Source organism: Oreochromis niloticus, linkage group LG20 (genome assembly GCF_001858045.2).
Source record: "Oreochromis niloticus isolate F11D_XX linkage group LG20, O_niloticus_UMD_NMBU, whole genome shotgun sequence".
In the NCBI taxonomy this organism is placed as follows: Eukaryota; Metazoa; Chordata; class Actinopteri; order Cichliformes; family Cichlidae; genus Oreochromis; species Oreochromis niloticus.
Genome location: NC_031984.2, coordinates 23,479,585 through 23,496,607, shown reverse-complemented (window position 1 = coordinate 23,496,607; position 17,023 = coordinate 23,479,585). Strand labels below are relative to the sequence as shown.

General features: G+C 40.0%; 1 protein-coding gene across 3 annotated transcripts in view; it reads right to left on the bottom strand.

Moving 5' to 3' along the window:
• The window catches only part of LOC100696443 (kazrin), a 174,673-nt gene that overhangs the window by 30,198 nt on the left and 127,452 nt on the right, over window positions 1–17,023 (bottom strand). For all 3 annotated transcript variants that reach the window (XM_025901300.1, XM_013271124.3, XM_025901301.1), the window contains exon 5: window positions 15,961–16,068. In XM_025901300.1, coding sequence (XP_025757085.1) covers window positions 15,961–16,068 — 108 coding nt within the window. The remainder of the gene's footprint in view (window positions 1–15,960; window positions 16,069–17,023) is intronic.

Here is a 17,023-nt window from a genome sequence, read left to right as displayed (position 1 = left end):
GCTCTTTGAACACTTTTCAGTCCTGCCAACACTTTTGCCAAATGTCACATATATTTCTAAGTGCTTAATCATAGCAAGAAATAAAACCACTCAGATGTTTAATAAGTTAACAACCAGCTAATGTTTTCTATATAAATAATATATTTTTGAACCCTTTTGACAAATTAAGCCCCACAGACTTGATGTTCGTGTTACCTTTAAAGTCTTTGTGACAGGGCAACACTTAGACTCCTATAAAATCTACAAGGATCAGCAGTGTTACTCCATAGGAAACTACATGCACAATACCCTTAAGTCTAATGCACCTTCTCAAGGAGAGTTTCATTTCCTTTTAATGATTTTATTCCAGGAAAAAGCACTTAAATCTCATATGTATGGCTGCGCTCTGCAGCCAGAAAATCAGAAATGAGAGATGCTGAAACACCTGTGCAATCAGTGGTGTTAAGGATGCTTTATTGGCATTTGTTTCATCTAAGCTCAGCAGAAAGACTTACTGGGAAAAAATCCATATGTGCTTATCCCTACACATTAGCGAATGCATGGTGGGATAATAATTCATGTTTGCTCTTTAAAAGCAGCCATTATCTTACCTTTCATTCCTATGATAATCTGAGTCCTCGGGGAAAAGTAGAGCCTTATAGTTCATCATGCTTTGCTACTATATATGTATGCCACTTTGTTTTATATTATGCTACATACTTTTTGAGATTCTGCTTTTCGTTCATTACAAATATCCATTTCTATTTGAAGAATGGCACCTATTTTTGTAATACTCCCTCTATATACCACCACAAAATTCAAACAAGCCAGTCAGCTTCAGACCATGAGCTGTTCCTTTTCTTCTCCATATTTTCTTATCCTGTCATTGTGGCACAAGTTAATTTTGGTTTCATCTGTCCAAACAATTTGTTTTTCCCTCGAGAACTGTGCGGGCTCTTTCAGATGTTTTTTTTCTGGCAAAGTTTAATCTGGAGTTCCTAATCTTAGTGCATCAAGTGGTTTGGACCTTTTTGAAAACCCTGTGTACTTAGTTTCATGGAGGTGTCTTGTGATTGTAGACTGATAATGACACACCTACTTCTCGAGAGTCACTGACTTGGTTAGATGTGTGAAGGGTTCTTGTCCAGGTGATGGCCCACCTTAGTTGTTTTTATGTGGTCTTTCTTTTTTCTTTGGTGTTGCTGAGCTGACCAGTACATACCTTTTTTAAGAACATACCAAATTGTTCATTTGAAACATCTGAAATGATTTTCAGATTTTTGTTTTATCTGCTCCAATTGTCAAGGAATAATGAGGGAAAAGGCTTCACTTGGCCATGAAAGTGCTTGGCAGTCAATTACCCAATTACTTTTGAGCCTCTGAAAATTGGGCCTGTGTATAAAAACGTCTGTAATTCCTATTTCAAGGGGTTTAACAATACTTCTGTTGAACCCCTTGAATCAAAGCTCAAAGTCTGAACTTCAATCACATCTTAATTGTTTGATATAAAATCAGCTGTGGTGGTGTACAGAGGTAAACGTAAAAATCTGTCATTTTGCGAATATTTATGGAGCCAGCTGTAGTACACACCAACTAAGCCTAACCTAAATCAGTCCGCACTTTATGCATCCACACAGAGGAAACACTTGCATTAATAAAGTCTGGGAAATTACATGATCATGAATATACTTAATGATTTTTTTATGACGTACAAAAAAGAAAAGAACCCACTAGTTGATTGTGGAAACTCTGTATATAAAATATAGGAAAATTGTATCAGCAGATACACATAAATTGTAGAAAGGGGACTAAATCTTCCTTTTAATGTGGTTTCAGCTGTCACCCATGATTTATTTAATATTTCAGTGTTAAATACAGTATGATCGCCAGGTACAAATGAGGTGTTAAACATCTGCCAGAAGGGCAGCAAAGGTGACATACGTCACTTTCACACGCAGCTTCTCAAGCAAGTGAAAACACGTGCACATTTCCCATCTGGTCCCACACACATCATTCAGGGCAGACTGCCCACATTTATATGCCTTTCATCTCAAATGAGATGCTAGAGTCATTAATAAAAGACTCTGTGGGTCTCTGTCTCACATGTACACACAGACACACACACTCAGTTTTATGGACCATTGATAGCAAATTCATCAGTGGCTCATGACGGTTGTAATGCCTAAGTCTGACGAATGAAGGCGGCCTGCAGTGTCTGCTCTGTCTGGCAGTGCTTTGCTCTGGATTAGCCAGTCAATTCTCATGAGCTGAACAATCTCCCTGCGTTGCCTGAGGAGATGACAGGGTCACGGCTGATGAAAATGAAAGGGGAAAAAAAAAAAAAAAAAAAAAAAAAAAAAATCGCACCTTGCCTTGGGGCACTCCATCATAGAATTCAAACTCTAATATTATATATTAACTGAGACAATGATGAAGAGAGATTGGTATTCAGGATAAGACATAAGGGAATAGGGGTTGCTATTTATTGACAACCACACCAGCATGGAGGCTTAAGCCGCCACTCCCCGCGATCTTTAGCCTCGCAAAGTAAGAAAATATCAGATTTTTTTTAATGAGTGAGTGCTAAATGAGAATGCAACTATTTGTTTCACCCCCTATGAGGGTTCACCGTGCACAATCGATTGCTTTCACTAAACAAAGTCCGACCCATTCGCCGCAGAATTCCAGGTTGTCACTGTTAATTCAACTCAAATGCATTTAAATGACAACGTCGTTCACTGCGTGGCTCCCTGCCTTTCATTCCACCAGTGTCGATCAAGTAGTCTCTGCTTCAACATCCAAAAATCTGACATCCACATGCTGGCAAGCCCATTTCATGCTTCAAGTCCTTGGAGTAATGGGGGCCGAACTTGTGTGAGAGTGAGGGGTTAGAAAAAAAATGATCAGAGAGAAAGATAGGCAGTAATCTCAGCCGCATTCCACCACAATCTACGTCCGCTGGTTTAAAATCCTCTCTGTGGATGGTACCGGCCACAACTCGCACAGTTTTAAGAAAGCCGCAAAAATGCAAATACAGTCACTTTGGCATATGAAGCTACTACACTGTAACTGTGTCTAAAAGAAAAAAGATGCATATTCTCTCAGTTTTCTTTGAGGGGCTTTGGCAGGGGAGATTTAAAACCGTCTTTATTTTGGTGCCCTTTAACACAGTTACATAAGCAGCCCTCTTATTCTCACAGTCTGTACTCGCGCTAAAGTGATAGTAATCCATGGGTTTGTTTCAAAGGCTGCAGTCATCTAAGTTAAAAACCCAAACAGTGAGATTATCATACTTCAGAAACCGCAGATGGACAGATATATGTGAGAGCTCTTTGATTTTTTTTTTATTTTTCAAATTAAGAGCAGAATTTCCATGAAACGTGAAAAAAAGATGGCTTAGGTCAACAGGGACAGACGATTAGATTACTTGGTAAGAGCCTGAACTGATGGAGTGACTGGAGGAGTCCAAGATTGCAAATGTGTAAAAATGTATATCCTTTCATAAACGTGCAAAAATGACAAAGTGCAAGCTAGCAACTATCCTCCTGCCACAAATTCCTTATTAGACTATTTATCGTCCTCCAGCATTTTGTATTAGTAGGCAATCAGGTAGTAAATAAATGCTGCTGAGTCCAACCAGAGCCAAGTCTAAGTTACTGTAATTGCAGAAATGTGCACTATTTGCTTATTCGTGGGGATAACTAATTAGGTGTACACTGCTATCTAAGCTGGCGTATAATGAATTGGTGCTTTGCTAAGGTGGCTGTGCTAGATATACACTACTGTTTGTGGTTTTATTCTTGGACAGCTTACACCAGACACGATGAGAATGTTAATTAGTTGCACCGGGCCAGGCAATAATAACTGTCATGTTTATGCTTGATGAGCTGTGCTGGTATTATAAAATGTAAAAACATGCCATTCATAATGTCATGATCTGAAAAAGTCTCTATCAACAATTAACTTGTGTTGTAACATCTATTACAACTATCTTCCTTTTGGTTCAATTATATTATTGCACATTGTGAATGAACACTGTGCTATTGAACTTTATTTTCCCTGGGTGTTGCTGCTAAACACACAGCAAACAAATTAAGAATTAATTTTGTGCATGAGTGGGATAGCTAGTTAGATAATAACACATCAGATTCTAATGACACAGGAGGAATACATTTTTTGGAGATATATTGTTGGGGTTTTTTTTAGGTAAGCATTCAGCAGAAACTGATTCCTCCTAATGACTAGGTGGACAAATGAACTGAGACAGGTAGCTAAGAGGTGTCTGGCTGTTATTATGACAAAGCAGGTGTGAAGCGCATGCATGTGTGTTTGTGCGCATATTGTTAAAAATGACCTTTGGTCCCAAAGGCTCACACTATTCTTATTAATAGTCTGGGCCATGTGAGAGGCCAGCCACTGTGTCACCATGGATATTTCATCAAATTGTTGAGTCTACAAGCACACACACACGCATACACACACAAAGTCAGAGTACCTGCATCAGGTTGCCATTGTGATGAAAGCCAGCAATCTATAATTTCAACAGAACACACGCACACACACACGCACACACCAATAAACAAACAAAGTGACAAAAATAAAAACAGCCATCTAGAAATGTCACGCCAAGATGACAATGATGATTTGGTAGCCAAATTAGGATATGGAGCCACCAAAACAATCCCAGTTGATAAGATACTGGGAGGGAAATGTGTAGCTAATGGTTATGGAGTTACATTTATTCGGTTTTCAAACTGACTAGGGCCTCAGCTGACAGCTTCTGCAAATAAAGCCACGAGATTGAAAAGACTGTCACTGCAAATGTGTGGCACCTTTTCAGTGACTTACTGAGAGCAAGTTCTGTCATCCATCCATGTATATTTGATGAGCTGTGGAGGAATGGACAGTGTCTGAAAACAGCACCCAACAGAGGGACGAATTTGATTTGTGACAGTGACAAAACAAGCGGCCAAATTAAGCTCAGTTTTTTTTATGCTGTGGAGTAAATGCGATTAGGCACCAAGGTGTCCAAATAGAGAAATAAATGCAAGATAATAAAAGCCCCAATCAGACCACCTCATTGAAAAACAAAATTACCTCTCGCTCTAAGATAGTGGCAAATTGGACTTACCAAGGCGCATGATTATTATACTTTCTTTACCATTATCCCTGACTTGATTCCAACAGGAAGCTGATTATCTGTAACTTGTTCCAAATTGTCATCTGTCTGCCACAACGGGAAGAAACTGGCTGGTACATGCCAGAGCCGCTTGCTGCATTCACCTGCAGACCGAAATCAGCTACAATTACGCTGTCAAAATGAGCTGACTGAAAATACATGCAGGCTCCCAGGCATAATGCACTGATTGACATAAACGCATAAATGGACGTGTGCAAGCCTTTGGAGGCACATACAGGCATCAGCACACAAACAGAGCTCACCTGATCCTTACTGAGTGTCAGGTTAGTCAGACAGCAACAGCCTGTCCTGTTTTACAGCTTGCTTTACAGAGAGTATCCATCTACAGGGTTAAGACCAATCATGTCACTCCTCTGAAGCACTGTTTTCTCTCTGAGTGACAACTGTGAGACATAAATGAGCGGTGTAATCTGCAATGATTGGGGGTGTGGATCGTCGAGTGCTGGCAGAGGTAAAGAACAGAGGTTTGATGTGGCGAGAAGATCAAAAGCAGAAGATTGTGCTGCTATAATGCCTAAAAATTATCAACAGCTATGACTGTACATAATCTGCTGCTATGGTTACAAGTAGTAACGGCTGCATGACTAATGCTGTCCAATTCCAGTTTACAAAAAACGGCCGCAAATTACCTACGTGGTAATCACAGGGGACGCTGCAGAAATTTGAGACGGAAAGGTGAGTAACCGAGCACAATTGCGAATACATAACCACACCTGGGATAGTAAGGGTTGGGCAAAGACGGCCTTCCATATCCTCCAGGTGTTTGCTTATAGTCTAAATGCACCTCTTGTGTCACGACTGCACCTTGAGGTTAAGAAGATTTACATGACACGCTTGAAAAATATACAAGAACGAAAACAAGCTTTGCTAATCTGTTCTGTTATGTGAACTTTTAACTCTGTGCTTGGGATATCTTTAGTCCAAGGTTGAAAAGCCGCTCAGCTACCAGTATGGATATGCAATGCAGGTATTTGGAAGCAAAACAAGAGGGGGAAAACATCTATAGTTCTTCCCACAGTTGCAGCATTTTTCAGATGTAAGGTAATTCAATACTTTTCAGTTAAAATTGTCAGAAACTGTCCTCGCTGACGCGGCAAAAAAGTCCTGTGTTAATGAAAGACGTGTATTCAGAGTAAAGTGGCAGCTAAGAATCTGACACCGCAGCGTTTACATTAGAAACACAACACACTGCCTTGTTTACATGGAAAAGAAGGTTATGTAAAGCTCCCCAAACTTCCAAGACTGTTATCTAGTTATCCGCGAGTAGCAAAGCCTCCGTCACACCCTGTTCTGAGCCATCCACCAGAATATAATAGTGTGAATCACTGTCATATTTTTAGACGTTTGATTTCAGGTTGAATAAAATCTCTTCAAGTTTATTCCATGCAAGTCGGCTAGGAAAAGTAAAACAGGATGTCTGTTCCCAAACTCAAACAATAGCAGCTCTGAGGTCATCTCAGGTTAAAGTCTCCCAACGGCTTAACACTAAAACAGGTGACTGACTACGTATGGCACCTGGCAACATGTCAGCATGATGTGCTTTCAGGTTAAACAGCACACAAATCTCCCGCGATCTGGCAAATTTCGTCAAGCAGGACAAACACAAAGAAACACTGTCTTTTCAGTGTAAGACCTTCGAATGACTGAAACGCACTTCATACTCCAGTCCAGCTGTGGCTGCTGCACTTGTTCCATTCACTCACCAGACTTTCCTTGCTCCCTGTCTGACTTCATCCCCTCCCCCGAGGGGAGTTCACCAGAGGACTCCAGGATCTGACGTGCGTCCTGGAGACTTTCAGGACAGACCAAATCCTAAAATTACTGTTTCTTCAGCTTCCCAAACTCAAATCCTCTCATTCTTTAATTTTCATCCCCTAAAGTCAGGCTCAGTTGACACAAGGAAATAAATCCAGGAGTTATTCCTCTGTCTTTCCCCTCTGTGAGTGTACCTGTTCAAGGCTACTCCCATGACTTCAATGATACATTGCATTAGGCTCCTCCCACTTGGCTCAAATAGTTAACTAGGTAGGAAGGAGGAGCTCAAAGGGGCCGTGACTATGATTTTCCCACATTATTCTAACAAAGAGATGCACCAATGAGGGAAAGAGCCAAGCCACGGTGTAGTCTTACAGGCAGGTGGGTATTAATTTGTGTGCAATCCAATACCAGCAAGCCGGACAAAACCAGGCCTGTTGACTCGCCCGAGGCTTGAGTAAGCTAATGCTTTTAAAATAACACTTATAGCATCATATAAAAGATCTTTAGCACCATTAAAACCACCGCTGCTGTGGGAAACTTTTGCACAAGAAAAACATCATGTGAGTTTTCTTTCTTGTGGTCGTCGAGCAACTTGAACAGTGTAAACTAAGCGCGCTCTGCAGAGTATAGTAGAAGCTTAGGCAACACAATAATGTTTGGATTTATCACCAAATTTGTGGGATGTTCACAGGATATTGTCGTCATTTCTGGATTAAAACATAAGTCCACTTTAAAATGTAATAAACTGGATGTGTTTACACTGAATTGTTAAGGCAGTCTTTTAAAGCCTTCTGCATTGATTTTATATGCCTCTTCTTAATATTCTGGTTGACAAGGAATGTGTACAAAGTCACTGTGACTTAAAGCAGACACAGATGCGTGCCATTTGTAATCTTTTCTTTTTGTCCAACCACCCTTGCAGTGACACAATATTTGAGGCAGGACGGTGAGTGAAGAAACGCTGATGGGCTAGTAGTTAGACAGAAGGAGCTGAGACTTTAAAGAAAGTTGATAAGCCCATGCATTAATTAAGATTTATTCATCTTTCCGCAAGGAAAAGATAAAACCTTTTCAAATGAGCAGAATGATGACGATGACTATAAAAGTAATTCCTACAATTAAAGCGCACATAGGGAATTAGTCATAAAAAGACAAAACAGTAGAACAGAGACTAATCAGAGAATAACAACGAGGATGTTGAAGTTATTTCTCCTTCATTCCACGTAGTAATTAGGAATAAATCAGCAGTTTCTGTGTGCCACTCTTTGCACAAAATTCATATTATATCAGGTGATTCAAAGTCAAATTTACATCAAGGATTTAAAATTTCTCTTCTCACTGTTAATCTCATGAATTATTTATTTATATGCATTTTAAAAACCTTTACATTTTATACATACTGTAAGAGTTCTTACTGGCCTCCTCGTGGTGTGTTGTCAAAAACCTTCTTAAACCATAATTTAAAAGGCTACTTTATGCTCAAATTAAAAATCAAACATGGCAAAACAATGCAGCGTGAAATGTGAACAAATATAGAACAATAACTACTGAATTGCTCTTTATTATACGACATCCGTAAAGTATGTTCTGGGCTCAACAATAGCAAATCACAAGCCTTACTTTACAGACGTGTTTGTGTACATTTTACTACAAAGAGCAAATATCACAAAAGTGTCTGAGATGTCTATTGCACCAATCCATTTTCTTCTGTTTATTCAATTCAGGGCTGGAGCCTATCCCAGCTGTCACTCTGGGTACACCCTGGACAGATCTCCAGCCTACAGCAGGGCTAACGCAGAGGGACAGACAACCATTCGCACTCACATTTAAACCTACGGCTGATTTAGAATCACCGCTTAACCTAAGCTATACATGTTTTTGGACTGAACGACAGGAGAACCCAGAGAGAAGCCTCACAATTATGGGGAAACTATCCAAACTCCACACAGAAAGGACCCACTGACTGAATCTGAACCCCAGACTTTCCTGGTGTGGAGCAGGGCTCCTAAATACCGCACCACCATACCACCTCCCGATTTCTATTGGAAATATTTCAAAGTCAATTAACATCTATGGCAGAAGCCTATGTTATCCACATATAAAGCACAAAGTAAAATAAACTCAACTGAACTAAATCAGCATAAATATTGACAACATGGGCACGTAGAGGCACTATATTTTTGTGAGGCCAGATCAAATACAAGACTTTGTACTGTGAACATGTGCTAATAGGATGATTTCACTTCATGATAACACACAAAGGATGTTCAGCAATGTGTGGGAAGAAGTCTCCTGAGTTTTATTGTCCCACACAATTGGAATCGAGCCACTGATTTTTTGCTATAACTTATTTTCCGTGTACAGCCGTAATCCCATTCCACAGGATGGTAACCAATACCTTTTAATGCCAGTGAAGAGGAAAGCTGGAGTTAAAGTAGCTATAAAGGAAGTCATGTACCTCTGCCTAGTGTGTAATGAATCTACGGATGAGACATGACTCAGCTTCCAGCTCTGGAGAAAAGTCATTTATCGTGTACAGATGTTGGCTGTAAAATTTCTACAATAATTTTAAAGAAATACATGTGCGTGGGGAGGGGTGGGGGTGGGGGTGGGGGGACCTCAGTGCAGTACCAAAGAAATTATTGCTCTGCAGTTCTTGAAATGTGAAATGACCTGGCAATTAGATTGGGTTTTACCATATAAAACAAAGGCATGCAAGTTGGATACATCATTTTTATTACACTATTCTTGCTTAAGATTTGTTGGGACATGCTAGAAGACTATAAGGTTACTAGTAAGAGATCCAACTGTAGCTCAAACTCAGACACTTATGAAGACAAAGTGCTAATCAACAGCTCTGTTGGGTTTCCTAATTAAAAGAATGTACTTGGCATTCACTGGCTATTTACACTACATTAAGACAGCATCAAATCACTCTTCAGGGACTGAGTAACATGGGGAAAATTAGCTATCTGTGATACACATTGCTCCACTGCCTGATGATAAAGTGATTTCCCTGTATTTTATGTGAAATTATTAATGCGAACCAAGCTTTTCTGCATGTTTCTATGTCCTGGATGCCTGGAGGTGATGACCTCAGAGCACAGTCCTTTAAATGAAAAATAATTAGAGCAGCCAGTCTCTTTGTCTCTGTGCAGTGAATTAGGTTGGCACAATAACTCAAAGAAAAGCAAGCAAAAAACTTCAACTCATGTATGTGTGTACATATAGTATGCGTGCGCAAACAGTATATAAGTATAGATCTGTAATGTCAGCAACATGGTGCCAACAAAGGCCACCAAACCGGCCTTTGTTACGACACACAGTGCGTGTGTTAATGGACTCCATGTCCTCATAAATTCTCACTTTCCCTTTTCCTTCTCGCCGCGGTCTTTCTCAACAACCTTCAAATAAATCAGGATTAAATCAGTCCATAAGTCACAAAGTGTGAACTAATGGAGTTAAAAGTAGTAGTGAACTGTGAAGAAGACCAAGTAAAGAGAAGACTGTTCTAAGCAGAATGTAATACAAAAAGTAATAGAGGGAGATGTCTCAGAAATAAAGTTGTCACGGCAGTCTGAGCCACTGTAAAACACTGCAGAGAGTAAATGATCTCACATACAGCAGAAAACTGCTGCAGCGCTGTTCTCTGCCGCTCAAAATTTCAGCACTGCAGCACTATCCACAACATAATCAAGCTAATCAATGTGTGTCTCCTGCTGCACATATGTTTTTGTGTATGACTGGCTTTTTTGGCACAATTTCTTGCATTTTTCTATTTGTCCGGCCACAAGAAGTGGAACTGGGGACTCAGCTGCCGAAACATTTTAGCCCATGTGGTATGCCTACAAATCAGTAGGGTCAGGTAGAGGAGTCCATGGTTGTTACCGTAAGTATGAGGGACTATCAGCTCAGCAGTTGCCATCAATGATTCTTAACAACAGTTCTTGACCTGCCTCATAGTGCATTACAGTGATTCAGTGGACGTGACTAAATGTTCACTTTAAATCCATTTGATGCTGGGGTTTCACTTTAAAAAATCTACAAACTATGTAATTTGCCCATAAATGCCCAAATGTTTGGATACATTTGTAACCCAGGGGTTGTAACAAAGAAACATAAGTGCTTATAATGTGTGAGCTCAAGACAATATTGTTTCTCTCCTATAATTTTCTCCACACACCTCACCTTTTACTCTTTTTTAACCACAGGCAAAGCACACAAAATGGGGAGAGAGATTCAAATGGAAAATTGTAACTTGAAACTTTTGCATGAAGTCCTAACGGCTCCACCTTAGTGCTTTTATTGATCTATTGTGTCTAAGCTAGCTACCTAGAGTTAGGCCCACATTATCTTGAACAACACAACTGTTGTTATTTTAAGTGGAGACCAAACCAACTTCCTGTTGCAGATAAAGGATAAAGTGCTGACTATCAGCTTTGATTTCAGGAGCTGAAAAGAATATTGTTCTAATTGTTGAGAAATTACAGTAATTTCTATACATACTGTCCCTTAATATGAAAGCTGTTTGATGAACAGAAGAGGGTTATTTCTTCATTATGTTGTTTTCTTCAACGTTTTGAAGGACAGACTGAAGGTGGCCAGCTGGCTGTTCAAACATGATCCAAGGTACAATTTAGAAATTAAACAAAACACACACACATTTAGTATCGCCTTGGCACAGTGCTAGGCTAAGGTGTAAATCCAAATCCTAATGAGGTGTAGGTGTGGATTTTAGGACTGCAAAACAAACAGAGAAACATCTCAGAAGGAGTCAGACAATATATAATCTGATTAAGAGCACAGAGTGTTTAAATTCTGGAATGAAATTTTAAAACATCCATTTGATTCGGTCATTAGAGGTTTGAGTAGATGGTGAAGGCGCAGCACACCTGAGTGTCTTCTCAAGGTGATGACAGACAACCTGCAAAGTAAGTTTCTTTCTATTTGGGTTTGTTTGTAGCTCAGGAGTCATCTAGCCAGGTCATCTACTAATCAGAAGGTTGGTGGCTCGATCTCTAGTCTTCAGTCTACACACTTAAGTATCCTTGGGCAAGATACTGAACCAAAACCTGCTCTCTGATACATTGAGTATGAATGTGTGGATGTTAGAGAGAAAGCACTAATGTGTAGAAAAAAAAGTACGTGTGTCGGCGACTCAGGCAGTTTGTATAAAGCTCTTTGACTGCTCAAGCAAGTAGAGCAGAAAGGTGCTACACAAGAATCAGTCCATTCATCAATCTACATGTTGTTATGTTTTTGACACATTTTAAAATGAATTCATATTTCCTTATCAATCAAAACACAATATTCCTTAGTGTCACAGCAAAATAAGGTTTTGAAGTGTGAATTGGAAACTCATTAAAAAGCTGTCTGTGGCCCTTATACTTTACATTAAACTAATAAACGGTCTGATTATTTGGCAAGAGCAGAAATCAAAATCTTTGTAGCGCCACAGCTAACTCAATTGGTTTTAATTTACACTCCTTGAACACTTTTCTTAAGAACTCTTTAAACTCATCTTAAAAAATGTTTTGAGAAAGGTCTTAGGGATAGCTATTACATTACTCAGACAGTAAAACAGATGGATGTACTGTAACCAACAAAAGCCCCACTATAAAGTCTTCGGTCGCAGATTTTCATCTTGGATTCTGAAAGCAGATGTGACTAGAGGGAAGGGTGGCGGAGGGGAAACTTAACACCAACACAATCGCTCCTGTTGGATCCCTTTTTTAACCTCTTAATGGATTATCTATAATATTATGGCTTGTTGAGTGGTAAAGACCACCCAGAAGTCTGTGCTTCAGATTTGTTTAGTTGTTTAGTAACTCAGTCCGTTGCTTGGCACTAAGTAACCAACATATGTGTCAGTGTGTTGCTCCCATTCACTTTATGACTGCAGCTGCTAACCAAGCTTGCTGGCCTCACCTGACAACTTGAATCTATTTAAGATAACTTCTTACATGGTGGCAGCTTAAACATCAGTATTGAAGCTATGCCCCTCATTCATTTTCTCTATGGACGCAATCAGAGGAGTCGCCCCCTGCTGGTCATTGAGAAGAACTTCATTAGTCAGACCAAGAAACCATACTCAATGGAGATTAGCTTTATTTGGCTAACCTGGATTTCTTGTACTAGGGTTCAGTCTGAACTGAAGTAGCAACAACTAAACATCACAGCTTTACAACAAAATTTATGTTGTTTTGTGGTGACAGTTCAGTCATTTAAATATGAAAACAGGTTAAACAAATACAGCCTGCCTCTGACTGGATTCTGTGGGATGTAGAAAGAAGAACAAAACAGGATTTTTATTGGTAAATGGTCTAATATAAGCTTTTGTTTTACTGAATTTCCTTCTTAAACTGTTTGTTAAAGCAAGCCAGCCATGCACACACATTGGCGCACACATGCAGGCATACACCCACATGTACTGATATGCATATTTGGGGTTTTTTTCCCTGTAACAATATTTCCTTTGAAGACTGCTTAAATAAAGCCCTTCAGAGCAGACAAGTATGATCTAGACCCTTTGAAATCCAGCTTTTAGACTTCATGACCTTTGAGTTCTACTTTTCAGAAGCCTCCTTTAATGAAGCCGTTAGAAAGCGACAAAGACCGAAGACAGTCTCACTGCTGCTCTGCTCCCTCCGTCAGCTTTAACCTCTCTGTAGCTTTTAACAGGAAGGCCAGAGGACACACAAGCACACAGACAAGATCGTTGTCTGTGCAAACTGCGGCACAATTTTCTTAGGATTCATAAGATCACATTTCTGTGGATGGATGGCTCAAAACTCCATTACAGGGATATAATCATTATGTCCAGAGTAATAAGTCTAAATTACCATTTCCCTTCCTTTCTTTGGTCATACTAGCCGGATTATGTAAAAACTGGCCACGACCTTGTGATCATGGCATACAGCATGTAACATAATAATATTGTTCTGTCCAGTTACTGCACTTATGCAAATGAGTCGCATTAAAATGGCAAGCCTAGCTACTCTTGGACAATTGTGTCTAAGCATTTCTGAGTAGCTATTTCTGCTGTGTGTAAATTACAGTGGAGAGGCCTGGATATTGTTGCTGAAGGCAATTTAGCTGCCACTCTCCCACTGGCTGTAAGAGGGCTTCGATGGGGGCAGGTGTTTTGGAAAGTGTCAGCACATGAGAAAAATGGAAGTGCTCAGCAGAGACCACTCTGCACAGTCACCCCCACACACACAGTTTCACATTCTCCCCTACTTTATTAATCTTTTGTTCTTCTCTCTCTCCGCCCGCTTCACCGGTTGATTTTCTCGTGTTAATCAGAATATCCCTGCAATAACGTTTCCTTATGTAATCCCTCACCTAGTCTTTCTCCTTCTCCTTGCAGTGCTCTTCAACTCTTTTATCCTCCACTTCTCCCTTCCCTGTCCGTCCTTCCCTCTTAAGCCAGTTTTCCCTGGAAGCCCTGTTTGACTCCTTCGCATTGACCTTCTATCTAATGTGGCGCACATACCAAGCCTCGCCCGGCTGGTGACATCAGTGCCACTTAATGTGCCGAAGCAGCACCTGTCTTCATTATGATCCAGCACTCACCGCTTACATTCGTCTCTCCCTCTCCTTCCCTGTCTCCCTCTCTCACCGCAGAACGGAGATGAATTTGCTGATAGCACAGCCTCTTAGATCCCCGTTCTCATTCTGATGAAACTTGTAGTGATATACGTGGCCTTGGCCACTGCAGGGGTTTTGTGTGCCTACGTGCTTTTTCCTGAGTCTGCACATTTACAGCACCCAGGAAATGTCTATAGAACTAAGGGACCAGCTGCTTTATGCTCTGGGAGAGTGACGCACATATAAAAGGTGTTGGTTTAAAAATATGACTGAATCTGTCAGAATATCTGCTCGCTTGAGTTTCAAAAGCAGAGTTTATATGTTATCATGTATTTTATGTTTACAGTATTGAGGTGTTAATAATTTATTAAGCTGTCAGATGAATGCAGTGAAGAATGACAGAAATACAAAAGTAAAAGTACCTTAAAGTTGTAATCAGGCACAAGAAACTGCAAAAAATTATTGTTGTGTGACCATTTGTGAGTGCACTCAGTACCATCGCCACACTGACACACACTATTAGGAAGAGACAAGAGACCTGGCATCCAAATAAAGCCCTAAGCAGGATGCTCTAATGAATAAAGGCTCTGGGCGGCTGCCTGGATGACAATAAAGATCCATACTGGAACTGGCAACTTTACAAGACACACTAGTCAAGACACACTTCTGGACTGGCGCCATACTTAACATCTTTGATCTTCTGTAAAAGACTCCAAGCTTATGTGATGAAAGTGCTGGAACATGGAGACGGACTCCAGACAAACTACTAAAAGTGTTTGTCTGGAGAGCGGCTGACGCTAATGTGGGACCCGTCTGACCACCCAGTCAGATAAGCGTCATGGGAATAAATACAGTCTTTAAAGTTAATAGGCTGCTTTTCCAGATGGCTCTCGGTGACACAAGTGACTAAACACACAGGGGAGACTGTGGTGACGGTGAAGCATGAGCTGAAGTTGGGTAACCATTTAATAAAAAGTAAAACAATCATTTTCTAAATTGCTTCTAAGTGCACTGATAACTGATAATTACTATGAACTTCTGACCTTGTTTAAGTGATTAGAAAAGCATCTCTTTTTTATTAATATAACACATAGAGCTTAATATATAGTACACTTGAAACAACATGGTGGAATCAGTTCTTAGTAGTTTAAGTAATACACACTCTCATTTCTGATAAATGCACGGCGACACTGCTGAGACGGGGGAGGAAGTGATGCGCTTACTGCATTACATATCCTCGCGTGCACATCCTAAAGACCCTGAACCTGACATGTTTGTGGATTTAATGCATTTCCAGCTGCATGTGTGTGTACATACACTATATTTGCACATGTGTATTTGGGTGAATCTATATGAACTTTCACATCCACCAAAGCTTTAACAGCAAAGCAAGTGCAGGAAATGAAACATATTTCAGCTGATTAGAGTCTTACCTTTGTCCAGAGAGGCATCTGGAGAATTGAAGTCCATGAGACTGCTGATTTCAGTCTTGTAACAGAGTTCGGTAGCCGGGGGCTTCTGCCTCTGGTGGGGAGAGGGATCTAGGAGAAGAACAAGCAACCAAGGTTTTAACTTGATGAATAACATGTAAAAGGATCAATGAATACAAAGAGCAATTCATTTGTATGATATGCAGTTTGTACTATAAGTATTTGGATACAACACAGTTTTGGTAATCTTGAGTCCGCACACCACCACAGTAGATTTTAAATCAATAAAGCTGTTTCAAGTGCAGATTTTCAGCTATGAATCAAGGGGTTTCACAGAAGTACTGCTTTAACTGTTTAGGAATTACAGCCATTTTTAGTCTTCCAGTTTTAGAAGCTCAAAATTAATTGGACAATTAACTGACAGATGAGCCCTGTTCCCCATTATTCCTTGGTAAATTGTGCAGATAAAATCTCTGAGGTTGGTTCCAAGTGCTAAACTTGCATTTGGCAACTGTTCACTGTAGCTTTCAATATGAGGTCATAAGGTGTCAATGCAACTGAGTGAGGCTATCATTAGGCTATCAGAGGGACAGCAGCCAAATCTATAATCTGGATCTATAAATTCATGGACCAACAGACCTAAAAGACCACAGATGACGAGTAAAGTGGGACAAAAAATTCTTCCTTTGGATAAAAAAAACAAAACAAAAGAGATATTGTTATATTTGATATTGTTATCAAAATCTACAATCAAAAGTTTTTTGGGATAGATGAAGCAAGAGAAACTTTTACCAAGACAAAGGGATAAAAAGAAAAGTATGGCAACGTAAAGAAAGAAATCATAATCCAAAGCATACTACATTATCTGTCAAGCATGATAGAGACAATGTTACGGCAGGTATGGCTGCCAGTGGAACAAGGTCACGAGTGTTTATTGATGAAGTCACTGCTGATAGAAGTAGCTGGAGAAGTTGTGAAATGTACAGGGCTATAACCTCTGCTCAGGCTAAACTAAATCTGCAAAACTGATCACACTGACAGCACTTTACACTGCAAGTGGATAACG